The following is a 27912-nucleotide window of genomic DNA, read 5'->3' as shown; positions in this document are numbered from 1 at the left end:
TCTTATTAAGTCTGTAAAAATACTATTTAGTAAAGATGATTCAGGTTAGAAAGAAGTGAATAATATAAAGAAGGAACGTTGATGTGTTGTTAATGTTTTCAAATAATATTTGATACAGTTTAAGTCAGTTTCAAAAGCTCTAAGCTTTGAGGAAAAAATGTGGTTTGAAGTATATTTATAATTTATAGAACTTGGTTTAAATTTTCTTTGGGAAAATATTCTAAACCTATCAGATTTCATATTTTAGTCTTTTTTAAAACTAATTTTTGTTAATTAGAACAAGAACAATAATCTTCCAAGTTTAATGTTAGACATTTTGCAGATGTGAATACATATATTTATAAAAGAAAAGTAATCTCTCTGAAGCAGATTGTTACTCTTAAAATAGTGGTATGTATACAAGATATTCTTAACTACCACAGAAATGGAAAAAATACTGATTAAGCTTTTGGTTTGTATCATTTGCCATCAAAATAGCTTTGACTTTTTAAAAATTACTTTTTTGTAAAGTAAAAAGGAGCAGACATTATGTGCTTGCTGATGTTTAGCATTTTGTTTTGTAAACAACAAAGTGTGAAAGTTAATTATTGATCTGATGTAAATTTAGCTTGCATTTCAGCACCACTGCTTTTGTTGCCCTTATTAACGTGAGGCTAGTTAGAGCTCAGTCAGGGCTCTTCTAACAGGTTGAGATTGGATTTCTCCAATAATGAGTACCCTCTCTATAATTTAAAATATTCAAGATGGATTTTTCTTATGGCTATTATGTAGTCACTGCTGGTTATTCTAGTTACATATAGTTATGAATTTTTAGGATATTTGGCAAGTGTTGCAATTGTCTAGACAAAAAACTTGGATTAAAACTTTTTTTAAAACCTATTTCTAATTCTACATTCACTCTTGTTAAGGAGTTGATTTATTGGTGGACCAGCCGTTCACCCTTGACATCTTGACATCTCTTGTGGAGCTAACCCGCTTTGAGACTTTGACTCCACGGTTTTCAGCTACTGTTCCTCCATGCTGGGTAGAAGTTCAACAAGAACAGCAACAAAGAAGGCATCCTCAGCATTTGCATCAGCAACATCACGGAGATGCTGCTCAGCATACTAGAACTTGGAAACTACAGACTGACAGGTAAAACATTCTTCCAAGGTATTTCATTTTAAGTCCAAATTACATATTTGTTCGAGGCAATATAGAATTATTAGACATATTACTGTTTGTTTTAACTTTTGCATATTAATGACTTTGTTCTTTTCATTTGTTGCCTTAATTTTGGAAATTCCTGTATTCTTATTCTTAGTCGAGGGATAAAATACTGAGAGTAATCTACCATTGCGATTAGTTTGCTCACTCAATCCACAAATTTATTTAACAGATATTTAAATGCTTGTTTTGTGCAAGCACTCTTATAGGCACTAGTAATATGGCTTTTGTGAAATTTACATTCTAGTGAGGATAGAGAGACAGTAAGATATCTACTATGTCCTATAGTCATAAAAGCTATGAAATAAGTTAAAACAGTATGGTGATAGAGTAGTTGTTGGGTGTGTACATGTGTGTCAGAGTGAGAGAAAGAGAGAAAATGTGTGTAATGATTTTTATATAAGGGGCCTGAGAAAGGCCTCTATGAAGATATTAGTTCAAAAGCAATAGCAAATACAAAGACCCTGAGGAGTATGTTGTACAAATTCTAGCAAGAGCAGGAAGACCAGTGTTGTTGGAGTGCAGTGAACGTAAGGGAGAGTGGTAGGAGGTGAGGTCAAAAGAGGTAGCTGGTAGCCAGATCATGAAGTCTTTATAGGCCATAGTGAGACTTTTATGCTGGGAGAGATGGGGAAATGTTAGAGGCTTTTTGAACATAGGAATGATGTGATAAAGTTTATATATTAGATTGTCTGATACAGTAAGACTACTGTGTTGACAATAGATTCTGAATAGTGGTTGTGTGTGTGTTAGGGAGGCAGTGATAGAAGTGAGGATTCTAATTTAGATGCTATTTCGGTAATGCGGGTGAAAAGGTATTGGTAGCTTGGACCATGGTGATAGTTGATGGAGGCAGTGAAAAGAGTGGTTAGATTCTGGATGTAATTTGGAGGCAGGAGGAACAGTACATGCTGATGTATTGAACATCTGGTATGAGAGAGAAGAGTCAAGGATGACTCTGAGGTTTTGGATTGAACTAATTGAAAAATGGAATTTGTTTACAGAGATTGGAGTTGGTAATCAAGAAGTTTGGATTTATTTCTGGTAAATTTGAGATGCCTGGTAGGCTTTTGGATATGAGCCTGGAATTTAGTGGAGGAGTATGGTTTGGTGATTTTTATTTTTTAGCATATGTATAGAATTTAAAATCAGAGAATGAACATGTATTAAGAAATACTTGAAGAAGTTCTTGTTTCAAAGTGCAGATTCCTGGGACCCCACTCCTGGATTTAGGATGAGGCCCAGAAATCTGCACTTCATTCTGATGCACAATAGTCCACACTGTGAGGAACAAGGATATACTGGGATGTACAGTTCCCAAGGCAGGTGTAGATTCCTAAGGTAAGATCATTCATTGCTCTAAGTTTAACCGGTACATAGAGAGTTGCTTATCTTCTCTCCTGATCCCATTGAGAAGCATTAAGTTTGGTTGGAGACTGCAAACCGAAGATGAATATTAATGATAATGTGGTTATGGCTGAAGAAATATTATTGCTTTATTTAGCATTTTTCCTCTTATTTGACAGCAACAGCTGGGATGAACATGTATTTGAATTGGTTCTACCTAAAGCTTGTATGGTTGGACATGTGGACTTCAAATTCGTTTTGAACTCAAACATCACCAATATTCCACATATACAAGTGACACTGCTGAAAAATAAAGCTCCAGGCTTAGGGAAAGTCAATGGTAAGAATGGATCAAAATTTATATTTGAAGGTTTTATCTTGTAGTTGGTTTCTTAAAAAAACTAATTTTCAACTTGGCTGTCTAGGTTTGACATCCCTCCTTGTCCCTCTACCCCCATGCTGTTTTTCTGCTCCACTTTTGGTGGTTTTATCTAGAAAAGTTAATCCAGAGAACATTTCAGAGCTTTTCAGTAACTCAGTATTATTCAGAATTGCATAAACTTGAATAATTTAGTTATGCTTTTTGGGAAATGCATTTAGTTCCCTTGTGCATTAGTTTCACTCAGCATTACTAGGCTTATGCATTTCTCTTCCTAAGATGCGACTTGACTGGGAAAAGAACTTTATTATGGAAGTCATATATTCTTTTAAGGTTATTAGTAAAAGCCAACCTTTCATTGTAATGCCAGAAATGTATCCATCTTTATTTATCTTTCTTACAAGTTCAGAATTTGATATATTTAGTTATTAAAATAGATTGTACACATTTAGCATAGTGGGAAGTAGATGTTATTTTTTCAATTTCTTCTTCTTAATAGGTTAATTTAAAAGGTGAGGGATAATTTCAGAGTAAAATGATTACACACCAGGGGTTAAAACATTGAAACCTGAAAATTTTCTGTTTCAAAAATTTATATGTACGTGTTTGTGTGTATATATGTGTATTTGTGTGTGTGGTGTGTGTGTGTGTGTGTGTGTATTCTTTTGAATCCTGACAGATTCTGATTTAACTGGGTCTAGGACTTAGGCATTAGTATTTTTAAAACTCTGCAGGTACTGTGCAGCCTAGGGTAATTAGTTTTAGTTTCGTTGTCAGCAAATTATTTCTTCAGCTGAGTATTTCAGTACCATTGAAAGAGAGAAGAGAGTATGAAACAATTAATTGAATCAGTTTTCTTCCGTTCCTGACAAGCATTTTATAGCGTCCGTGATGAAAATCACAGTAGTTCCCAGTTTAACAGAAAATTTTAGAATTTTAGGCACATAAATCATTGATAATAAGCAAAATTAAGTTTACTAATATTTTTATCCTCTAGAAACAGCAGTAGATAGGCAGATCACCTTTCCTTTGTCTCCAGCTCTTAACATTGAAGTGGAACAAAATGGGAAACCGTCCCTGGTTGATTTGAATGAAGAAATGCAGCACATGGATGTAGAGGAATCACAGTGTGAGTTAAATTACAGAGCTGTTGTCCATGACAGTAAAGGAGTAGTGGTCCAAATGCATCATGTTGGGCAAAGATTTCCTTATGGCTTGCAAAAGCTTCGTTTTAAGAACATGATTAAAAAATAACCTATAATTCTGCTTTGGCAATGTGCTTTAACTTTCAGCTCATCTTTGTGAACACAGCTGCGCTAATACTCGCATTCGTGTTTTTTACTTTCTTGGGATTTGAAATCATGTCATGGTTTTATAATTTTTTTTTTGAAAATCAAGGTGAATGTAAATAATATGGGAATGGAAAACAACATAATATATCAGATAATTGATTATACTTCCTTAGCATGATAGTGAATTCTTATCGGAACACGTTCTAAGTGTGGTATTTTGTGTGGTGGTATTATATGTAAATGGGATGGATATTTGCTTATTAAATATTACATTTTAAATTACAAACTAATTTAAAAGAAAAATGTTTATTTTTCTTTTTAGGTCTTAGATTATGTCCATTTTTAGAAGATCATAAAGAAGACATTCTATGTGGGCCAGTATGGCTTGCTAGTGGCCTTGATCTATCAGGGCATGCTGGGATGTTGACGTTAACAAGCCCTAAACTTGTTAAAGGTGATGTTACATATTTTACAAAAGCAGAATAAATAACGCACAATTGTAAAAATAGATTTTTTTTTTTAAACTGATCTCAAAAGAGTAAGATGTTGTTTTCCTTGGGACTTTCATCAGTTTCTTGGTAGCTGAGGTCATTTCCTCTCATAAGTGAATACGTTGTTATGTAAAACTTCTGATCCTACTTTCTGTGTCTTGGAGGTTTAAGTGTTTTTTGAAAAAGCATAAAGAAAATGAATACGGGTAACTTAGTATGACATAACAGAACTCTTCCAGGTAACCAGACGTCACATTCTGGCATGTTTCCCTTTCCCATCAATTTAGAGTCCTGTGTATTCAGAGAGTGTTTGTTGTGTATTATTATAATATCTTCTCTTAAGACGCTTTTTATAGGAGAGTTTTAGTACTATCAGATACGATGAATTGAGTGTCTCAGATACACACAAATTATAACTAATGTATATTAAAATAATTGGGTGTTATATAGATAATAAATATTGCAGTAGAGGACATTTATTTCAGCTTTTGTATCCCAGGGATGAATAAAAACAGCCAACAAACAAGACACCTAGCTTGATTTTTAAAGTAAATTTGGAGGTGGGGGTGGGGTGTGGAGATCTTTCTCTAAACCAAGAAAATATCTGACCACCTAAATAACAACTATTTTAATTTGTGTACATTCCCTTCATAATGTTTATTCCCATTCACACATTTGCCTTTAGTTACACACATAGTATATATACAAATTTTAACACGCTCCATTGACTACATCTCATTCATTCATTAAGTTTATGAGACCCTGTGACGTTTAGGCCACATACTGGGATACAGTGGTGAGCAACACTAATAAAATCTCTTCTCTCATATTGCTGAGAGTGTAACTTAGTTTTGTGGAATGAGAGTGTGAAACCTAAATTTTTACATGAAAATTAGAATGTTGGCTTTGACAAAATGGTGGATGGAATTATATGACTTATTTCGAAAGACTCAATGAAGTAAAAATGTGAATTTTCCTAGAATTTACTGAGAGTAATTATTTTTGTCATTAAATTCCCAAAAAATCTTTGCAACTGGAGAAAAAGATTGCTAAATTTTTATGGAAGAATAAAAGGATGATACAAGCCAAAGAAATTTTCAAGAAGAAGATTGAGAGGGGAAGGGTCTTATGAGATACTAGAACATAGAATAATGCAGCAATAAGAAGAGTGTTAACAGTGCAGTGCTCGCATAGTAGGCAGGCGCGTCAGTGGAAAACAACAAAAGTAGCTTTTGTAACCACAGAAAGATTTAATGCCTCCTTAGGCAACACATTGGTGGTTTGCTGGTGGGTGTATTAATTTGAGGGTATTTTGACAATATTTTAACTTATAGGCTTTATAGTATGATCTCAATTTAGTTAAAACAAGAGAAAACATAAGTTACTGATAATACCAGTATTTACTGAGTGCTTCCTTTGTGCTAGGCACAGTTATGTGTTTTAATTACCTTTAAGGTAGATACTATTATTATTCTTATTATACATTTAAGGAAACTGAACCATGGAGAGGTTAATTTGTCACATGCCTAATAAATGGTAGAGCCATTATGCAAACCCACGTAGTGACTCCAAACCCTGTGCTTTTCACCTGTTAATACTATAATGCTTATGTGTATGTGTGCATGCACATGTGTCTATATGCATGCATAAAAAGACTGGAGGGATATACATAATGATATCATCATTATCTATGGGTGGTGCCTTAATGACAGTTTTTTCTTTGTGTTTATCTGTAGTTGACAAAATTTCTGTTATTAAAATAGATAACTTCACTGATTGGGGAAAAGTATGCCAAATGTTTATAACAGTTAGTCAAAATTTTGTGTCTTATGCTGTTCATATAAGCCCTGTGCTTTTTGTCCTTTTGCTATCAACATACGAAAGTTATTCAACCATATTATATGCAAACAGTGTAATTTAAAAATTCTGGCCAAGTGTATTTTTCTTTTTGTGGAGTTAATTATGTAATTTGCTTACTGAAGATGAAAAACAGTTTGCTTTTTTGATGATTCAATTATTAATCGCTTTCTACTCCACTCCTCTAGGTATGGCAGGAGGAAAATATCGTTCATTTTTAATCCATGTCAAGGCAGTGAATGAAAGAGGAACAGATGAAATCTGTAATGGTGGTATACGTCCTGTAGTAAGACTTCCATCCCTAAAACACCAGAGTAACAAGGGTTATTCACTTGCTTCCCTCTTGGCAAAAGTTGCAGCAGGCAAGGTATGAAACTGTCATTTTGAACTATAACAATGCTGTTCTAAACATCATGGGTGAGATTCGACACAGTATTGGAAGTAGTGTGACCCTCCATTGATTTTTCAATAGACACTTAGTTTGTATTTTTTCTTCTCGGTGACTTAAAAAATATAATTAAGAAGAAAATATTTTAAGTTAACTTCAAGCAAACTAGCTTTTATAAAGTATACTCAGTAGGGAGTAATTGTTAGCAGGTACTTCCTTTTATAATTATTTTAGACTGTAATACTTATTTCCTCAGGCGTGAAAGTTTGTTTCTATGCCCTCCTCTGGTAACTCAACATTATTATTATTTTTTTTTTTGGTAAACATTTGGGAGATGCAGGAGGAGAAGTTGGGGCATGATTTTAGAGATATATCCTGATTTTCATGGTGCATTGTCTACAACTAGCTATGTATCACGCAGAGACTTCTTCATAATTGTCTGATCTTGGATTTTTCTGAACTCTGGAGATTTTGGTTCTCTGTCATCCTTATTCATAAGCAGTGTTAGCAATATCAGTAACACCAGTCATCTTATATTTGTCTAGGTCTTCTAATTTTTCAAGGACTTCTGTGTACTTTATCTGATTTAATTCTCAAAATAACTCAGAGGTAGGCAGAGCAGATGCTATTATTATCTCCATTTTTCATATTGAAAGCAAGTGAACCTTAGATATTGGGGAGCTGGCATATTTCACATAGCTTATAAGTGCTGTAGTTAGGACTTAGGCTCAGGACCTTGGTTTATAATCTTTAATCATTGGGTTATTGCCTTTAAAAAAAGTGACTATGTCTTTCTTTATTCCCGAATTATAATTCTGGGGAAAATTAATCCCTTCCTGAATATGAGGGTAAAAGCTGTCGTTTTAATATGAGGTTTATGTTTTGATAGTCATAATTCACTTATTTTCCTTTATTTGGAAACTTTAACAGTAAATAATTTTTTAGTTTCATTTGTTTGTTGATTCAATTATTTATTTTTGTATGTTTAGGAAAAGTCATCTAATGTTAAGAATGAAAATGCAAGTGGCACCCGTAAATCTGAGAACCTCCGGGGCTGTGACTTACTTCAGGAGGTCTCAGTCACCATTCGAAGATTTAAGAAAACGTCAATTTCTAAGGAAAGGTAACCTCATTTCCTTCTACTATTATTATAGTAATAAAAGTACAAAAGAAGAATTCTAATAAACGTTCCAACACAAAATTTTAAAATCTTTTACTTGAAAATTTTTGTTTCCTTTCCGTTTCTCTTAAGAATTTATAATCTCAATGAGGGTATGAATTGTCTTTTTGCTTCATTGATTTATCCCTGCTGTCTGTACAGTGCTTGTTATATACCAGGAATACAATATTTGTAGAAAAGGGAAGAATTAAATATAATTTATTATTGTAAACTTCATTTCTTTTGAGACTTTTTACATGCCAAGTGTTACTTATATGCTATTTTAAATCTTTTAATACCATAACGTTAAATTGAAAGATGAACATTCCATTGTAACATTTAATTTTCATAATTTTTAAAAAAATTGTGGTATTCCTGATTTAAAATGAGACGTTATATGACCAAGTAGATTGTGATAACTTTAGTCTAACTGTTCTATTTTGGTTGTTAATGTGTTCATATCTTCTTTTGTAGAGTGCAGCGATGTGCCATGTTACAGTTTTCAGAATTTCATGAGAAGCTTCTTAATACTCTTTGTAGAAAAGTAGATGATGGTCAAATCACAGAACATGGTCAGAGCCTAGTGTTGGATATCCTCTGTTGGTTAGCTGGAGTGCATTCAAATGGACCTGGAAGGTTAATAAGATTTTACTTACCACTGAGGAATACGCTTTGGATGTTATAATTAGAAGTTCAAGATGAGTCTAAATGTCTGATATTGTTTTGCAGCTCAAAGGAAGGAAATGAGAGCCTGCTTTCAAAAACACGAAAATGTCTTTCAGACATCGTACGCGTTTGCTTCTTTGAGGCAGGACGAAGCATAGCCCATAAGTGTGCCCGATTTTTAGCCTTGTGCATCAGGTTGGTTTTTTTATGTTGAAAGCATACTTAATAGGTGCATCTGCAATTTGGCAGGTAATACCTTGCCTATAGTGTAATTTGATCCTTGTTGAATGTATATAACTTGAGAACTTTCAAAAGTTGATGAGGGTTATTGAGATTCTGAGAAAGAATTTTGGGTTTTTAGGGCAAAATGTCATGTAAATAAATCTGTTAATAAAAGAAGTCTACTGGCCTTCTCTGCCTATTGGTAGCGATTTGGGGAATTTGTTAAGGGGAACGGTCCTCCTCTTTCAAATCTACTCTCCCTGGTTGTCTTTGGATTGTTCACCTGAGGCCTGTTTTGCTATGCGATAAAAATCTTACCAGGCTTATTTGTAATATTGTACACATCATTTTCTCAAACTATCTAGGAAGTGTTTAAATGCTAATAGTCAGTATTGACTGTACCTGCTTTATTAGCCCTTTTCGGTACAGAGAGTGGTTTTAATGCATAAGAAAACAGTTACAAAGACCCTTAGTAATCAGTCCTTCCTGTCTTTCTGCATGTTTATGGGGCTTATGAAAACATTTTTAAGATGTTTTAAAGTACTACACCATGTTTAGGGTTGAATTCTGACCTAGAGTAATGTATTTAAGATTTTTCTTTTAAAATTTTTCCAGTAATGGCAAATGTGACCCATGTCAACCAGGATTTGGATCTGTTCTGTTGAAGGCCTTACTTGATAATATGTCCTTTTTACCTGCAGCAGCAACTGGTGGTATGTGAAATTAGTTCAATCACAAATAACTGTAGTCTTAGGACATATCTCACAGTATATTTAGGATTATTTAGTAACTACTTTTCTCAATTAGTCCTCTTTTTTTCCTGTGCTTATCTGATTTTTAAGGGGTTGATAAATTGGGATTGGGTTGGTAGATACTCTGTTCGGTAATAGTCCTAGAAAAAAGTTAGTGGGAGACCTAAGTAAATACCAAGTTATCTCAATTCATACATTTTCTGTACTTCATTAAAATCATTGAGTTGTTTGGTTGTTTACTGACTGTAGATCAGATGTTATGAACGAAAATGCCAATAAATGCCAGAGAGATGACGTAAATAAGTAAAATCGTCCATGCACATACTGTGAGTGATTGGTAGGGACTATGGCAAAGTGGAATTCTCTAAAAGGGGCCAGTGGATTTGTTTCAGCACCCGAAGACTGTGGAAATGCCATTCAAGAATGAATGTAGTTATCAAATAGGAATTGACAAAGAATCCCCTAAAATAGCACATATATTAGGTAACGAAGATTTAAAAAATATTTTTAATGTTTTGTGCTGTTACTGTGAAGCGCTACTGATTTACCCTTTTAAACTTAATGTTAATTTTTGGTAGACTTTTCTCTCTGCCTTTTGTTTTATCAATAACCAACGCATTCAACAAGTTATCTCAATGAGAGAAGCACATTTCACAAGTATTTGGTCTTTGTGGTATACCAGGAAAGAAGTTTGCTCAAAGTTGGTTGGTAGATGGCTGTTTTATCAATATCTTAATTTAGATAGTCTGTTTATGTTTACCTTGAACATACATAGGATATAAAACTATTAACTCTATATTTTATAGAGTAGGATGTTTTGGACTTGGTTTGCTCACTTTTAGTCTCTGGTGTTTAAAACAGTTTCTTGAGGGTAGTCTTAGGGGTAGGATGCTTAAATTCTGGGGTATACTTAGTAGTTAGATTTCTTAACTTTTATGAGAGTCTTAAAATACGTCACCATGATCATGTTTTAAGCTGTGTTGATCTGTATCTAACTGGCAGTATGGAATAACTATACTCCCTTCACAAGCTAAAGTGTGTTATTTGTAACTCACCGCTATCCATTGCTTTTGAAAATTTTAGTACAGAGAAAAGTATTTCAGGAAGGATGACTTAAAGGACCTGGCATATCTCTGCTTTCCCAGGTATTCTGAAATGTCCCTTAAAGTCATTTCACATTATCGAAAACCTAAACAGCTAGGTAGACTTGATACATTTCTCAAAAAATGTGTTTGAAGTTTTGTCAGTGTCCTCTTAGAGTCCTCCAAGGAGTTGGTCCTTCTTTGTAAGTTGTCTTTAAAGATTTTCTTTTCTGAAAATCTTTCTAGGAGAAGGGGACATACTGATAAATAGATAATCTGAAGTTCTCTTTGTTAGAGAAAAGTGAGGGAAACAAACATTGATTGTGGGTTTTCTTCTTTTCAGGTTCTGTCTACTGGTATTTTGTCTTACTGAATTATGTTAAAGATGAAGATTTGGCTGGGTGCAGTACGGCTTGTGCATCTTTGCTTACTGCTGTGTCTAGACAATTACAGGACAGGCTAACACCAATGGAGGCTTTGCTTCAGACAAGGTATTTTAATATATGTAGTTCCTAATTCTGCACCTTTCTGGTTATGTTACCATCTTGGCCCAAAACTATTATTATATATATTTGCTTAAAAACTGTTTTTCTTGCAAAAATATATTTAATTTACGCTTAGCTTTTTCCCGAATGATATTAGCCTGAGGTTTTCTTTTCCCCTATTTTCTCTGAAATTATTTTTTTTAACAATTTGGAAGTCCTGAAGATAGTTATTCAGAGGACTAATTATACTAAAGTACTTAAAAGTGATATTTCTTGCTAATGGAAGAAGCATTTAAGGTAATTTGTTTCTCTACTGTTAAAACTTTGTAGGTGGAATTAGGTAAATCACTTATTACCCTTAACTAGTATTCTTCATCTGCTGGTTCATTTTCTAAAATTTAAACATAATGGAGTAAGAAATATCTAAAGGTTAGATTTGAGTACTTCTCTGATCTTCAGTATTTGAAGTAGACTATTCTTTTCTTTAACACAGTTGATTTTGTAATCTTTTTTTTAGATTAGAAATCTTGATTTCAGTGAAATTTTACTCAAAGCCTGTGTACTTTCTGCTGAGTCAGTGTAATGATTGAGGTAAAGGAAGGATGCCCGGGTTGCCTGATAGCTCTTCCTTGCTTCAGTCTGCAGAGGAAGATTCAGTATTGCTTCATTAGCTACCAGCTTATTGGAGTCACATTTGTTGAGTCTTTGGACCATGCCTTTTGGAATTTAGGTTTGCAGTGAACACAGTTGAGATTCACTGAATTTAATGGTCTCCTTCTGCCCTGTGTCAAACTGCTTTTTAAAACTAAGTAAACAGATAATTTGTTAATTAGATGGCTGACAGGAAAATTGTTAGGATATTATTTTATTTTTCAGATATGGATTATATAGCTCACCATTTGATCCAGTCCTCTTTGATTTGGAGATGAGTGGCTCTTCTTGTAAAAATGTATACAACAGCAGCATTGGTGTCCAGTCAGATGAAATCGATTTATCGGATGTCCTTTCAGGTAGTAACTTCTTTTATTGAAGGAATTTCTGAATTTTATATCTTGGGTTTAAGCTACCATTGGCTTGAATAGATTATAATTACTACATTCGGTCATTAAAAAGTAAAATTCTTTAGAACTTAACTGTAACATCTGAAACATTAGACTGTTTGCCTTTATTTCTTAACTCCCTCCTCAAAAACTATTAGTTATTGGGGCTGGCCCCGTTGCCGAGTGGTGAAGTTCACGCACTCCGCTCTGGTAGCCCGGGGTTTCTCTGGTTTGGATCCTGGGTGCGGACTTGGCACCACTTATCAGGCCACGTTGAGGCAGCGTCCCACATACTACAACTAGAAGGACCCACAACTAAAATATACAACTATATACTGGGGGGATTTGGGGAGAAAAAAGCAGAAAGAAAAAAACAAGAAGATTGGCAACAGTTGTTAGCTCAGGTGCCAGTCTTTTAAAAAAAAGAAGTTATTTTTGAAAGGGTTGTGAATTTATTTTTTTGTTTGATTTTTATGTTTTATGCATGTCAGTCTGACTTTAATGCTCATAAGAGACTATTTAAACTTTGATTATTTGTTGTAGCCTTTTCAATTTTATTTGGTATGCCTTTGCTGTCCATAAAATCAAAGAACATTATTTCGTATTTCAAAAAATAAAATTAATATATACTTAATAAGCAAAGATGCAGAAAGAAAAATAATTTTCTGCATCTACTATTACACTTTCCTGAGGCAAACTTTGTACACAGTGTTGCATGTATCCTTATATACGTTTCTGAAGAATATGCTTTTAGGATCGAACATACAACACTATTTGTATAATCTTTTCAAGTGCTAGAATTTGGTTTATCTAGTTTTGTTAGATAAAGTGATGACCGTTTTATTTTTCCTTTTGTCGTACTGAACTTACTGCAAATGTTGCGAGTAAACCAAAATGTCAGAAAATTTATTTGTAAACATATTAATTACTACATTAAAAAGTAAATTTGAGGAGTTAGTCTCAGTTTTGTTTGTGTTAAAGTAAATTATGAATTGTGAAAAAAGCAAAAGAGGAAAATCAAATATAGAAATATAAGTAAAATGTAAAATGCCTCAACTCCAACCCCTCCACCCTCTTAGATTACCTTTGTTAACAGTATGTTTAGCCATTTAGTCTTGCTTGTTACACATGTTCATGAACGTTTTTAATGAAAGAGATCATACTATACTTAGTGATCTGTTACTTGCCTTTTAGTGACTTACGCTGCCTTGGGTATATGTGTTATTTCGTCTGTTTGATGACATAGACTCTATGCCAATCTCTCTCTATCCAAGTGACATCAATTTATGAGTAGAACTCAGAGGAGAGATTAGGACTAGGTATGTAGAAGCCTTCCGTATACCTTAGGATACAATGAGATCTATTATGGAGAGAGTGTAAGGGGAAGACCATAAAGCTCAGGCCAAGCAGACAGTTAAATTGCAAGAGCAGGCACACTCAGTATAGAAGATTCAGAAGCAGGGACTTAGAAATCATGATATAAGTCTTCATATGAATGTCTCATCATTTTATTCTTCATCCTTAGTCCTTTTACAGCATTCCTTTTCTCAGTTAATGGCATCAGTGACACAAAACAAATCTGAAGGTCATCATTGATACCTCTGTCTTTCTTATCTTTCACATTCAGGCTATCAGCAGGTCCTGTCTATTTTTTTACCTATGTATATTTCATATCTGCCTAACTGTCTTACGTCCCATGATCACATGATTATAGTCTAAGCCGCAGTCTTCTTGAAGCTAGACTACAATAATAGCTTTCTAACTGGTTTTTCTGCATCTGTTCATGCCTTGCCTCAGTACATTCTCCACATTGCAATGAGTGCTACCAGTTTTGAATGCAAACCTCATTGTTTTACCTCTCTCCTTAAAATACTTTTCTTGTTTTCCATTACTCTGCAGTCTAAAGTCTCCAATATAGCATATAAAGTCTTCTATGATCTGGCTCTCTTTCCCTTGCCACTATTAGTATCCTTTCTCTGGCCGAGTGATTCTCAAAGTGTGGTCCGTTGACCAGCTCAGGGTTTCTAAGATCCTTTCAGGCAGTCCATAGGTCAACTGTTTTCATGATAGAGCAGTGTTGTTTGCCTATTCCACTGCATTGACATTTGTACTGATTGTGCAAAAGCTTGATGTTCTTCACTACACACTTAGAATAAAAAATATATCATTTTCACTTAGAAATGTCCTTGATGAAGTAGTAAAAATTGTGAATTTTATTAAATTTTGAACCCATGAGTATGAGATGGGAAATATGCATACTGAAGAACCATGGTTGTTTCAAGGAAATGCTCTCATGCAGTTGTTTGAGTTATAGGCCGAACTCATTGCTTATTTCATGGTACACCATTTTTATTTGCAAGAATCACTGGCAGGCAAAATATGTTTAGCAGACTTAATTATTTGGTAGGTATTGTCTCAAAAATGAACTTAAAAATGCCTGTCACTGTCTATCCAATTGATAGTGTTTATTGCCGATGTTGTAAGTAGTTTTAAGCAAAGGCTAGAATTTTGGAAAACTTGTATCCTCTATCGTGCACTTGACAGCTTCCCAATATGTACATAAAGACTTTCTTGATGGGCTACGATGATATTAGTGAATGGCATTTTCTGATATTATATAATGGAATGTGTTAACATTTGGAAGATCTGTATACAGTGGTAAACCAATATTTTCTAAATGATCAGTGCATGATGTTTCAATATCATGCATGTTTCAACATCATGCATAGGTACAAGATTCCTTAAAAGTACAAGATAGGCCAATTAATGTAATAGAGGTTGAGAAGTTTATTGATAAGATTTCAGATACCATATTGCAACTAATCTTTAAAAAACTAACACTTAAGTTTTTCAATATGTAAGGCTATTAAAATATTCTTTCCTTTTCCAACTACATATTTGTATTGGGTTGGATTTTTTTTCATATGCTTCTCCCAGAACAACATATTGCAACCCATTGAATGCAGAGGCAGACAGAAAAAATCCAGCTACCGTCTGATAAGGCAGATTTTAATGAGATTTGTGGAAATGTAAAATGTTGGCACTCTTCTCATTAAGTTATTTTTGTTTTGGAGGAGTTATTTTTCATCGAAGTATGATATTTATTTTATATCTAACATTTATTACTATTAAATGAATTAGTGTTTAAAATATTCTCATCTTAAAATTTCTGCCATGATAAATATGAATATATATACAACCAACATAAATGAAAGCCCTTTAGAGTTTTTAATTATTTTTAAGATCTGTGGAGGGGTCTTAGGATTGAGAAATGTTCTTCTGGCCATATTGTTCTTTCAGTTCCTTTAATGTGCCATATTCCTTCCTCTAGAGGGATTTAACTCCTATTGTTTCCTCTGCCTGCATTCCCCTGCCCCAATGGAATAATTACATAAAAATCTCTTATTCTTCCCCCTGATTTCCCCTTGACTTACTATATTAGTCCTTTAAACTTCTCTTAAGTAAAAAATAGCACTTTTTTTTTTAAGTTCAATTGTATAATTAGTTGTTTAATGCCTAGTAACCTGTAACAGAATATGTATTTCATGGGGACTGGGTCCCGTCCTTTTATTCTTTCATTGAGTAAGTGCTCAACAGATTTTTTTTTTAACGTTATGTGTCAGGTCCTGTGCTGGACACCAATGGGACATTGTAGAACAAGGCTAGGACAGTTTAGTCTTGCATTTAATTTAGTCCTTCAGATGTTGATGACAGTTTTTATATCTCCCCATTCTTTCCATCTTTGGTTTCTGTTTTACTTTGTTAAAGAATTTTGTTTAAAGTAGTGCTAATTCCAGAAAATTTGGGAAGTACTGAAAATAACTCCCCCCCCCCCCCCCCCCCGCCAATACCACATGCACTCTTAATTCTTTTGTGTTCTTCCATCCAGTTTTCGTACTGTGGTTTTATTGTTCACGTAGTTGAGACCATGTGATTTTATTTTTATGATTATACAGTAGTATGCCTCATTCTAGAGAACTGATAATATATACAAAATGTAAAGAAAACTTTATGAATAGATCTTACTATTTTGGAATGTTTCTTTAGTTTTTATTTAGTGTAATATTTATACAGTTGACATCACAGTGTGTTCCGACTTTATACATACTTAAGTTGGGCAATAGCTAATGTAAGTAGCTGGTTTATTGTTTTTTCCTCATTTAAAACCTAAATCACTTGTTCTTGTTTCTTCTTAATGTGAATGGCCACTAAGTTGCTTTTATGCAACTCTGCTTTTGTAGCAAGGAAACTACTATCAATACTCCTGTTTGTGAGTTTTCTTAATACTCTGTTTATTGTTGAAGCACTGTGTAAAGATTGTGTGTTTATACATCTTATCTACTTAAAATTGGAGTAGCAGCTGTAATTCTTGATATGACTATTGGTTTTTTAAGATTAATTTACGTGTTATAAAACTTGTCTCTTTTCTGTATTAGGAAACGGAAAGGTCAGTAGTTGCACAGCTGCTGAAGGTAGTTTCACATCTCTCACTGGACTTCTAGAAGTTGAACCCCTGCACTTTACTTGTGTGTCTACTAGTGATGGAACCAGAATAGAAAGGGATGATGCAAGTACGTTTACTGGTATATACCTTCTTTTATTATATACGTTTTTTATTATATATTTTATGCTGTAATAGTTATATGTAAGTATTTAAATATCAGCTTATAATGTGTCTAAGTTCCTTTGCTGTCATGTTAAGTAGAAGCTTATTAATAGGAGGGACATTTGGGGGAAAAATCATAGGTAGGTTCATATTCTTTTCTAAGTCAATTCTTAGGATTTTTTTCCTACCTTCTAGAACATTGTCTTAAATTTTTTTGTTTTTATATGTGTGCATTTTTAGAACCCTTTAATTTGGGAAATATCAAACATAATGAAAGTAGAGGAAGGAGTACAATAGACTCTATCTTTCCATTACCCAACTTCAATAATCATCAACTGATGAACAGTCTTATGTGTAGTTTTGGCATCAAAGTGTTATTTCTTGCATTCAAAGTTAAAAGTGTATTTGATAATGTCTTTGAGAAGGTTGAGATGAGTGAATAGGGAATACTATTTTTCCAGCTAGTTTAAAGCAACTTTGGATATGTGAACTAATATTTGAGTGTGTTGAATATGTGGTGGTGTTCATGTTATGAATGAGTAATCAATGGGAATTCATGTTTATTTTGTACATCTTGTTTTCTTTGTTTTTTCCTCGTATTGTAGGATCAGTGTTATGTACAATTAGTTCTATCTTGTCACAAATAATTGAAATTTTTATAATTAAGAATGTTGGTGGGGGCTGGCCCCATGGCTGAGTGGTTAAAGTTCGCATGTTCTGCTTTGGCAGCCCAGAGTTTCATCGGTTTGAGTCCTGGGCACGGATATGGCGCCACTCATCAAGCCATGCTGAGGTGGCATCCCACATGCCACAACTAGAAGGACCCACGACTAAAAATACACAACTATGTACTGGGGGGCTTTGGGAGAAAAAGGAAAAAATCTTAAAAAAAAAAAATTGGTGCATGGTTTTATATTTATATTACAGTCACGGAAGGGTTTGAATATTGTCTTGAATTAATTCTGCTGTTGGTGATTTTGTGTAAGTGAATGTCGTTTTGTTTTCTTCATCAGTTTAACACAAAGTAAAAATAGTTTGCGAAGTTATGAAAAATTTAATTTTGTTGTTGTTGTCTCCAGAATGGCAGAAGGTTTTAAAAGGAACTTGTCAGTTCTTTATTTGAGTGCCTTTTTATTTAGAAGCATCTTATGTCTTAAAATTGTGGAAGTAACCACTAAGTGAAATTCATGGCTTATGTAGTTAAGATGAGAGTTTTAATTTAAAATGAAATTAAAATCTAATATTTCTTTTATATGGAGATGCCAGAAGGGTCAAAATTTATTTGTGTTTGTTTTCTTGGACTTATATAGTCATTTTGTAGAAACGTGTACATTTACACTGAAATAGAAATATGCCATGACAAGAAATTGAATTTTCAGAGAACTCTTTAGTTATAAATCAGGTTCTTTCTTGGAACTGTTATGAAATTAAGTATCTAAAGTTTTCATCTTAAGAAAATCATGTATTTGGATAAGTAATGTTTTCAGAAGGTATAAAATTTAAAACAGATAAAAGATTAGGTTTGGAGAAAAAAGTATTCCATCATACTCCCTACCTATTTCCTCTCCTTCAAAGCAAGCATAGAACTGGTCTTGTCTTTGCAAAGGTAGTTTGTCTATAGAAGAATCACCTCTTTATTCCGTGCAGGTTGAAACCACCACTAGTAGAGGAATTTGTCTTGTTCTCACCTCTTTTTTTGATAGCTAGTTTTTGAGGCCCTTTGTATAAAAATAGAAAAGGATTATTGAAAACTCAGGCTGTGCAAAAGATTTTTAAATTAGTTTTATAGTAGCAGGATGACTTGTTTTCCTTGGGTTATTTATGTCTATTATGTGTCTGTAGTGACTTAATTCATTTTCTCATAAATATTATTTGGGCATTAGATTTTAAAGTCAATAAAGGGCTAAAATACTCATGGTTAATATTGAAAATCACTTAAATTACCCAGAAAGTACAACATAAATCCTTCATTAAGTCTAATAATTTTCCCTCTAGAGTTGGAGTTAATGGCTGTTGCTTTGGTGAAACCCTACATGAAACAGATAGATTTCGTTTCGGGGCATACAGCTCATATGAGATATGATTGCTTTTTTCTTTGACCAAGCTTATATAGTTGAATTTGTGTAAGTTAAATAAGACGTAGTATGGCTGTACTGTAATAAATGTGTTTGATTTTTAATTGAGATTTTTAATTGTGAGAAGCTATGTGCAGTTTTGTTATTACTATCTTGATTATAGCTTAATTGTTTTTTTATAGATTATTTGAATCCTGGCATAATATAGCCATTGGTAGATGTTAAGATAGGCTCTCAGATTACCTGTTTTTTTCCTTTTCATTACTTCCGTGAACTTTAGATTCATTATCTGTAAAATGGAGTGACAGTAGTACCTACCTATGTGCCGTTGCAGTGTTTTGTGCCAGTCTCAGCATATCGATCTCACCCTATGTATGGATAGTAATCAGCTAGAAATGCCTGGGAGCACTCACCTGGGTTGGGCCCCAGCAAACGTCCCACAACCTCTCCCCTTTCCAACCCAATATTCTGACTAGATTGACTCTTGTGGTTCTTACTGTGATTGCAAGACGCCCTTCGGTAATAATCATTAGGAAATTTTGAAGAAAAAAAGTTTATTAGTTACAGGACCTGGAGTGGACAAACCATGCCACGGGGGCACACAGTGAGGTCATGGTTAGAGAGAGAGAGCAAGTATGGGCCTGCGGTCCTGCTTTCATTGGGGTTGAGGGTTTCGCGGGCTCACTCTTTATTGGTGAATTTAAAAGGTAAGAGCTAGAATTTAAAGCAAGAGAAGAGAGAATAAGAAAGGAAAAAAACCAAGCTGCCCAAATGGCCAGTTATCTGAATTAAGCAGGATCCCTAAAATAAAGGAGCCTGTTGCCGGGGGCATGCTCGCATCCTGGCTGTTTATCTAGTTGTGTGGCTGTGTTTATTCGAGATGGCCGCCTTTGAAGTGGATGCCTCCACAATCAAAGCTTAAGTCCGGCACTTGCATTATGAAAAGAAAAGCCAAACTGTCAGAGTACGCTACACTAACAAAGATTAGATGAGTTGATATAAGTTCCATATTTAGCGCTGTGCCTCACATTGGCTTTGGTTTCACATAACTCTTGGTTCTAATCCTAGTTGTACCACTGTCAGCTCTACAGGATAACTTCTCTGAGCCATTCTTTACTTAATCAACTAAGAAACAGGATCATGGTATCTGCTTCTCAGGGTGTTCATCTGTTGAATGTAGTAATTAACTAAAACTGTGTCATGTGGTAATGGACGCTAAGCATTTTCTATTATCGTAGCAGTTATCCTTCCTGAGTACAACTTTCTAGTAAAGGCCTGGTATGATGCAAATATTAATGCTCCTGCTAGATGTGGCCTCTACTTGTTTTGTGCTGAGCTGTTTGATTTATTTGTGAGATTAAATTTTTATCTCAGCTTTTTCCAAAATGTTTTCCTCGAATATTGGTAAATATATAATGGGAAAAGAGTTCTTTTATAGTGCATATTTGAAGAACATTGAAAAAGAAAGTCAAAGAAATTTTTTAACTTGTAATATTTCATAGACCTTTAATGATGATAATGTTCATAGGTAAACAGTAGGTGTCAGGGTTATTTGTGCACGGGACATGATTCTTCCATATTACTGTTCTGGGGAGCAAATGGTAGGAAACATTGCTTTACGTGTTCTGTGCGGGCCAGACTCTCTGTCTAAGGCTGTGCTTTAAAATGAGGAAATGTGTCGTCATTCTGTTTAAATGATGTTCTTATAATTGAAGGTCTTTTCGAGTGTTTTGGGGGAGGGAGAAGGAGGTGTCTTTGTTGTAAGAAAACTTAGTAAAGGAAATTTTAGTTTATTTCTTATGCTCAAATTGTGTAATAAGATAACTCTTGTATTTTTGTTTTAGCCATGTTAAATGAAATTTCTTCTATGCTGAAGATATTTTTAAACTCAAAAGTATACTACTTTTTGTTTGATTTAGAAGTTATTTCTAAATCCCTTAAGCTTGAATACTATTATCAATATACTTTTACCATTAAGATTTCCTTATTTATACTCTCTAGATTCCTATCTTTTAAAATGAAAAGTAACTATAGTTTTAGTGTCAAAATTGTATACTGCGTATATGTTTTTCTGTAAACTTTTTCTTCATCCTGGTTTTTTGTCTTTTGTTTTTTTCCCCTTGTCTTATGCCAGTGAGTTCCTTCGGGGTTACTCCTGCAGTAGGTGGACTCTCATCTGGGACAGTTGGGGAAGCCTCGACAGCCCTGAGTTCAGCAGCCCAGGTAGCTTTGCAGTCTCTCTCTCATGCAATGGCTTCAGCCGAGCAACAGCTACAGGTGCTGCAAGAGAAACAGCAGCAGCTTTTGAAGCTTCAGCAACAGGTTGGAGACTATTTGGCTCTTTGTTCATGCTGTCTCTAAACTTCAAAAGCTGAAAAAGTACTGTAAAAATGACCATTATTTTCATAAAGGAAAGTAGGGTGACCGATCTGAGCTAATCATTTTCTACAAAAATTGAGGTAATGTCTGTGATATATTTAAATTTTTAAAAATTATATAGGTGCATTTTATTTGATACATATCTGCAGGAATATAGTTGTTTCTTTTTTTGCAGTCTTTAAGTAAAATTCATTCTTACTCTGTTTAAACATTCTTGGTCAAACATTCCAGTTACTATTTTTATGGATTGAAGAACCTAAAACCTTGTAAAGACCAATTAGGTTAATGTGAATTAAAATTCAGTTATAACAACAGTTGTTTTGGAGATTTCGTCATGATCTAAATGCAGCCTATGCAGTTCCAGGTGATAAATTCTATCAGGTTATGCATCATGAGAATCCACCTCCAATTAATATTTTGTTTTGAGGAGAGCTTAATTTTCTTATTTACATTTAATTCTACTTCCTTTCCACCTTTACTTTGAGAAAGTCCTAGTTCCCAATACTCAGGAAATTTTGTATCAAATATTTAACAAAATTTATATAGCAAAGAAATACTCCATCATGTTAAGTCCATTTTTAGTTTAATTTCATTTTTATTTAACTAGAATCCAGTTAATCATGTTTATCTTCATAATATGTACCCGTGTAGTATTCCCCATGTGTATTGTATGTGAAGTACACAATACTTAATATGTAGTATTAAGATAGGCAGGATTGGTCTATATTTGTTGCTTTTACTTCTTTTACAGAAAGCAAAGCTGGAAGCCAAATTACATCAGACGACAGCTGCAGCAGCTGCAGCAGCGTCAGCAGCATCAGCAGTATCAGCAGTAGGTCCTGTTCACAACTCTGTGCCTTCCAACCCAGTGGCAGCCCCTGGATTCTTCATTCATCCATCTGATGTTATTCCACCCACTCCAAAAACAACACCACTTTTTATGACTCCACCACTCACCCCACCCAATGAAGCAGTTTCCGTTGTGATTAATGCCGAACTTGCACAGCTTTTCCCGGGCTCAGTTATTGATCCCCCAACAGTCAATCTTGCTGCACATAACAAAAATTCCAACAAGTCCCGAATGGTAAATTATTATATTTTAAATAGATGTTCGCTTAGACATTTAAAAATATTTTGATGTATACTGTAACGTTAGTAGGAAAAATTTTATTATCCAGCTTGATATATTGAATTAGATTATTTTCTTTTATAAAATATTAGAGAATATACATCAAGAAATGAAACCTGTTAATTTGATATTATGGTTACTATTATGGTTACTAGTTTTTGTAGAGCAAGAGTAATATCAATATGGAATTATACTTTTTTCTTTTCTAGAATCCACTTGGTTCTGGTCTTGCCCTTGCAATTTCTCATGCTTCACATTTTCTTCAACCTCCACCTCACCAGTCCATTATTATAGAGCGAATGCATTCAGGTAATCTTTGACTTTATTAAAATATTTTTTTGCCTAGTGTTCCAGCCCTTTGAGGACTCAGTATTCAGTAGTTTGATTTTCCTTTGCAAATATCTTTGCAAGCATCTGCTTTTGGGTAAGTACATTTTACCAATAAGCACTACATAAAGCTCAAGCTGTGTGCTTGCCAAGTTGATTAGAAGAGTGCTGCTAAGTAGGTTCACTAATTTTGTCCAAACAGTGGATTTGATCTGTATGTGATTCTCACCTGTTGAACTATGATTGACTTATCTGTCTGTTGTAGCTGCTCAATTGCCATTACAGTGGAAGTTACACTTTAAAGAAGTATTCCTAAGACTAGCATTCTGGCATTGGAACCATTTCTTGAGAACAGCAGACAGAATTCCTGCTAATTATAATAACTGAGTAAGATTAATAACACTTCATGATGTCTGGATGACTCAAATTTTACCTTAGCTTGTACCATGCTTATATGCTAGAGACCTGTAATTGGGATAGGTGCTTTCAATTAGAGCATGTTTACTAATAATCTATAGATAAATTTTACCTTATAATCCTATCAACTCTTAGTTCTTGGCTTCAACAGCAGAAGTATTCAGCAAAATCCTTAGGCATGTTTTATAGGAGGAAGTAACTTGAATACAGTGCTTACTCTATCACTTTTCATTATATGAGCAGTTGAATTGTATTCGCTTTATTGCAGTAGGCTATTTCCTCTTTGGAAGAGAGAATTTTAAAAAAATAGCAAAAGTCTTAATGGTGTTTTCTGCCTAACTAATCATTCGTTGGTAACAACGTTAGTGTTTACAACATTGAGTGAAATTTGTTGTTGTGTGGCCTTATGAAATGTGAGCAGTTGTTTATACTGTGATTTGATTTTTTTATCTATGGAATTGACTGTGACACATAAGCCCCTAAGGAGGAGAATTATGTTTTTTGTTGTTTAATACTTTTTCGGTTTAGGAGAGTATTGGTAACTGCCTTGTTTTCTTTTAAACTAGCTCCATCAAGAGTAGCACTAGTCCTAGAAGTTTAATTTAGTTGGATTCCTTCACTGTAAAATGTAGCTGGTAAGGTTATTACCTCACCTCAACCCGATAAAGAATGAAAAGAATTATGATATTATTGATGATTCTGCATACTGTTTCACTAATTGAGCTTGTCACCTGAAATGTGTGTGAGATGAGAGATGCAAATGTGCTCCTTCTTCTGTTCCTCTCAGATCATCCTTTCCTTTCATTAGTGTGAGCATCTCAACCATGCTGAGTGTGATTTTAGTGCTTACACAAAAGAGACATACTACCTCTTTAGTGTGGCCCTTAAAAGTAAGCCATCTACTTCATCTACTGAGCTGAAGAGACAGGGATGTGTCAGGATGTGGGGAAAAACATTGTTTGAGATAAGCTGTATCTGTCTCCATTGGAGGACTTTCCTAAGAAATATTTTTGTGGTAGTTGTGACTACATGTCGTTTCAGCCTTGTACTTTTACTTTATATCTTAACACCAATTTAAGATGCAACTCTATAAGAAGTTAGACAAGGCTTAAGAAAACTAAAATCAAGTAATACAATTTGATGTCATTAGCACATCTAGTTGTGAAATTAAAAAAAAAGACCAAATGGCTAAAAGATGAGCAGATAGGTACTTTATAGAATTAATCTATGTATTATTTTTGCTCAGTTAAGTTTTTTGCTTTACTGTTTTAAGTTAAGCTTATATATACAGTTGATTGCCTTCATAGTAAACTTTTGTATATTTTTACTTAAGTTGGGGTTCAAACTAACGTAGACTGAGGTTTCGGAAAAGTTTTGAATAGTTACTTACTAACTTTTCTTCTCATTTATTTGTAGTTTAGTGAGTTGATTTCATATTTTTTACAATGAATGTTCCAAACTGTTGCTCTCTCTCATAGGAGCAAGGAGATTTGTGACCTTGGATTTTGGCAGACCAATACTGTTGACGGATGTATTGATTCCCACTTGTGGAGACTTGGCCTCCTTGTCAATTGACATTTGGACATTAGGAGAAGAGGTGGATGGGAGGCGATTGGTAGTGGCAACTGATATAAGCACCCATTCACTAATTCTTCATGACTTGATACCACCTCCTGTGTGCAGATTCATGAAGGTAAAGAACTTCAAGAAAGTGAATTGATATGCTTTCCATGTTTCTGACAAGTTATGAAAAATATTCAGCATCTAATTAAAAACCATAACTATATCTTTTTAAATACATTACTCAGATTTTGTTGCAGATGAGTGTGTATGTATATTTATAATTTTTCATTTCAGATCACTGTCATTGGACGTTATGGAAGTACAAATGCCAGAGCCAAAATCCCCTTAGGATTTTACTATGGTCATACCTATATCTTGCCTTGGGAGAGTGAACTGAAGTTAATGCATGATCCTCTAAGGGGAGAGGGAGAATCTGCAAACCAACCAGAAATTGACCAGCATTTAGCAATGATGGTTGCCCTCCAGGAGGATATACAGTGCAGGTTGGTTGAAAATTGCAGTACATTTTAATATTATTGAAATCCTTTATTTTGTATGATGTCTTGTGTGTATATTTGTCAAGAAATGTCTTTTTATAGGTGTATATAAAAGAATAAAAGGAAGTAGGACACTAGGACATTACAATAATATTGAATGCATTAATATATTTGATCAAATAATTGGCTCTATTTAGTATTTACCAATTGATTAATTCTTTTTAGTGATTGTATGTTAACTTGTTTTAGAGATTTAATTTTTAGTGTATATTTGTACATGCACATCCAAGAGAACATTGCAGGAATTATCTTGTTCATTTATTTTTTACTTATAGGTATAATCTAGCTTGTCATCGACTGGAAACTCTTTTGCAAAGTATCGATCTTCCTCCTCTCAACAGTGCCAACAATGCACAATATTTTTTGCGAAAGCCAGACAAGGCAGTCGAGGAAGACAGTCGAGTTTTTTCTGCCTATCAGGATTGTATTCAGCTGCAGCTTCAACTAAATTTGGCTCATAATGCAGTGCAGAGGCTCAGAGTAGCTCTAGGTGCAAGTAGAAAGATGTTGAATGAAACATCAGATCCAAAAGATTTAATTCAGACGTCTTCCACAGAGCAGCTGCGTACTATCATCAGATATTTATTGGACACTTTGCTCAGCCTTCTTCACTCTTCCAATGGTTCGTATTTGGCTTAAGTATTTTAAAGGCTGTGAATGTATTTGATGTGATTTTGTTGTGTGTTTTGTTGTGTTAATATTTCCTGAGTACTGTTAATTTTGATATCCTTTCTAATGTGAGTATTGATTTTTTTTTGGTCAGCTAATTTTTTTCCCCCTGATTTTTATTTGTTTTTCTGAAATGGATTTTTGGTTCTTTCTTTTCTTGAGTTTCTGCTGTTGATGTGCCACATCATTGTGTTACTGGCAAAATAAGAGATACTGTTTAAAAGTGCAGGAGCTACACAACTATTGGTAAATTGCTAATCTAATGTAGGACTGTTGTTTTCTATCTAGGAGCTACTTTTGATCATTACACATGCACACGCACACACGCACACACACACACTCTCACACAGCCATCTGATAACACCCAATTCAACATGTAAGAAATATAATTAAGTGCTAATTCGTCTCTTCCTCAAGTATTCAGCAATTAAAATTCCGTATATGAGGAGTGAATAAATGAATAGCAAAACAAGTAGAATGTAATTGTGTACTGACTGCTGGTAAAGAAGAAAACATATCTAGGCATGCTGACTTTGATATTACAGCATACACGTAAATAGGAAATTTTACTGTTTTCTTTCTTGTAATAGGACACTCTGTTCCTGCAGTTTTGCAGAGCACATTTCATGCCCAGGCCTGCGAAGAGCTTTTTAAACACTTGTGCATCAGTGGAACCCCCAAGATACGATTACATACCGGTCTTCTGCTTGTCCAACTCTGTGGTGGTGAAAGATGGTGGGGTCAGTTTCTTTCTAATGTTCTTCAGGAATTGTACAACTCAGAGCAGCTTCTCATCTTTCCGCAGGATAGGTAGGTCAGAAAATATTGGCATTATTTGTTGTTAGTGATTTGTGCTTCTCACCATCAATGTTCACATTTTGAAATCGTGTATGTGTGTGGATACTGAGTGTGGAGAAATGAAGCATGGCTTTTCACAGTTTGAGGAATGCCCAGTGAAGGGCATACTGAAGAAGGTTATACGTGACATAACAAGACTGCCTTCTTTTGTTTCCTGATTGAATCTGTGGAGTTTATAGATCTGTGTTTGCAAGTATTTCTTATTAGATCGTGTACTGTATGTGTTAAATGTGCTTTTTTAGCCTAAATTTCTCTCTACCTGATTTCTTGTGGATAAACTTAGAAAAATATAACCAATAGCTTGAAAAGAGCTAATGTTAATGTAACTTGAGATACAAATCTTGCTAAGAACCAAATATTCTATCATTACTCTATTAAATTTCAGCGTAAATTATTTTTAAAGTGAACAATTAAGTTGATTCATACTGGGTATTTTATTTATATCTTTTTTTTAGGGTCTTCATGTTACTTTCCTGCATTGGTCAAAGGTCACTTAGTAATAGTGGAGTATTAGAGAGCTTACTTAATCTCTTGGATAATTTATTGTCACCTCTTCAGCCACAGTTACCCGTGCATAGGAGGACAGAAGGTATTATTTAAAGCAGTGATCTTTAGTAAAAACATAAGATTTGTATAAATACTACTTCTATAAAATGGCTAGTCTGAAATACTTATTTTAATATTCATTGCTGCACATTTTGTTAATATTTTTATGATAGAGACTTTTTAGAATGACCAGCCTTCATGTGATTGACTGCCATATGGTTATTGCTTTTTAAATCTATTAGTTTTTGATTATTTAAATTTTGAACTTAGAAATTGTAGTATGTTTTTTCTATGCTGTCATAACTAAAATCAACTCTCTGATTTAAGTTTAAGCTTTCAGGCACCGTTGCTGTTCTGATTATTGATAATGAATTTCATATGAGCAAAAAAGTAGTGGATTAAAAACTTTAGAACATAATT

General features: G+C 34.2%; 1 protein-coding gene across 27 annotated transcripts in view; it reads left to right on the top strand.

The window, feature by feature from the left end:
* BIRC6 (baculoviral IAP repeat containing 6) overlaps positions 1 to 27912 on the top strand; it is a 222397-nt gene that overhangs the window by 70328 nt on the left and 124157 nt on the right. For 5 of the 27 annotated variants that reach the window (XR_011526608.1, XR_011526609.1, XR_011526610.1 and 2 more), the window contains exons 12-31: positions 909 to 1134; positions 2733 to 2893; positions 3930 to 4061; positions 4547 to 4678; positions 6761 to 6939; positions 7950 to 8083; positions 8594 to 8755; positions 8849 to 8980; positions 9623 to 9720; positions 11185 to 11332; positions 12203 to 12336; positions 16803 to 16949; positions 21182 to 21369; positions 22178 to 22510; positions 22765 to 22864; positions 24778 to 24992; positions 25157 to 25365; positions 25695 to 26041; positions 26679 to 26898; positions 27402 to 27535. Coding sequence is in view for 24 of the 27 variants with exons in the window: in XM_070574114.1 (XP_070430215.1) it covers positions 909 to 1134; positions 2733 to 2893; positions 3930 to 4061; positions 4547 to 4678; positions 6761 to 6939; positions 7950 to 8083; positions 8594 to 8755; positions 8849 to 8980; positions 9623 to 9720; positions 11185 to 11332; positions 12203 to 12336; positions 16803 to 16949; positions 21182 to 21369; positions 22178 to 22510; positions 22765 to 22864; positions 24778 to 24992; positions 25157 to 25365; positions 25695 to 26041; positions 26679 to 26898; positions 27402 to 27535 (3531 nt within the window). In the remaining 3 variants the exon portion in view is untranslated. The remainder of the gene's footprint in view (positions 1 to 908; positions 1135 to 2732; positions 2894 to 3929; positions 4062 to 4546; positions 4679 to 6760; positions 6940 to 7949; positions 8084 to 8593; positions 8756 to 8848; positions 8981 to 9622; positions 9721 to 11184; positions 11333 to 12202; positions 12337 to 16802; positions 16950 to 21181; positions 21370 to 22177; positions 22511 to 22764; positions 22865 to 24777; positions 24993 to 25156; positions 25366 to 25694; positions 26042 to 26678; positions 26899 to 27401; positions 27536 to 27912) is intronic. The other 22 variants (XM_070574120.1, XM_070574140.1, XM_070574115.1 and 19 more) reach the window with 21 other exon arrangements.

Source organism: Equus przewalskii, chromosome 14 (genome assembly GCF_037783145.1).
Source record: "Equus przewalskii isolate Varuska chromosome 14, EquPr2, whole genome shotgun sequence".
Lineage (NCBI taxonomy): Eukaryota > Metazoa > Chordata > Mammalia > Perissodactyla > Equidae > Equus > Equus przewalskii.
The sequence above is the reverse complement of the archived record's forward strand: the minus strand, read 5'-3'. Positions and strand labels throughout refer to the sequence as shown.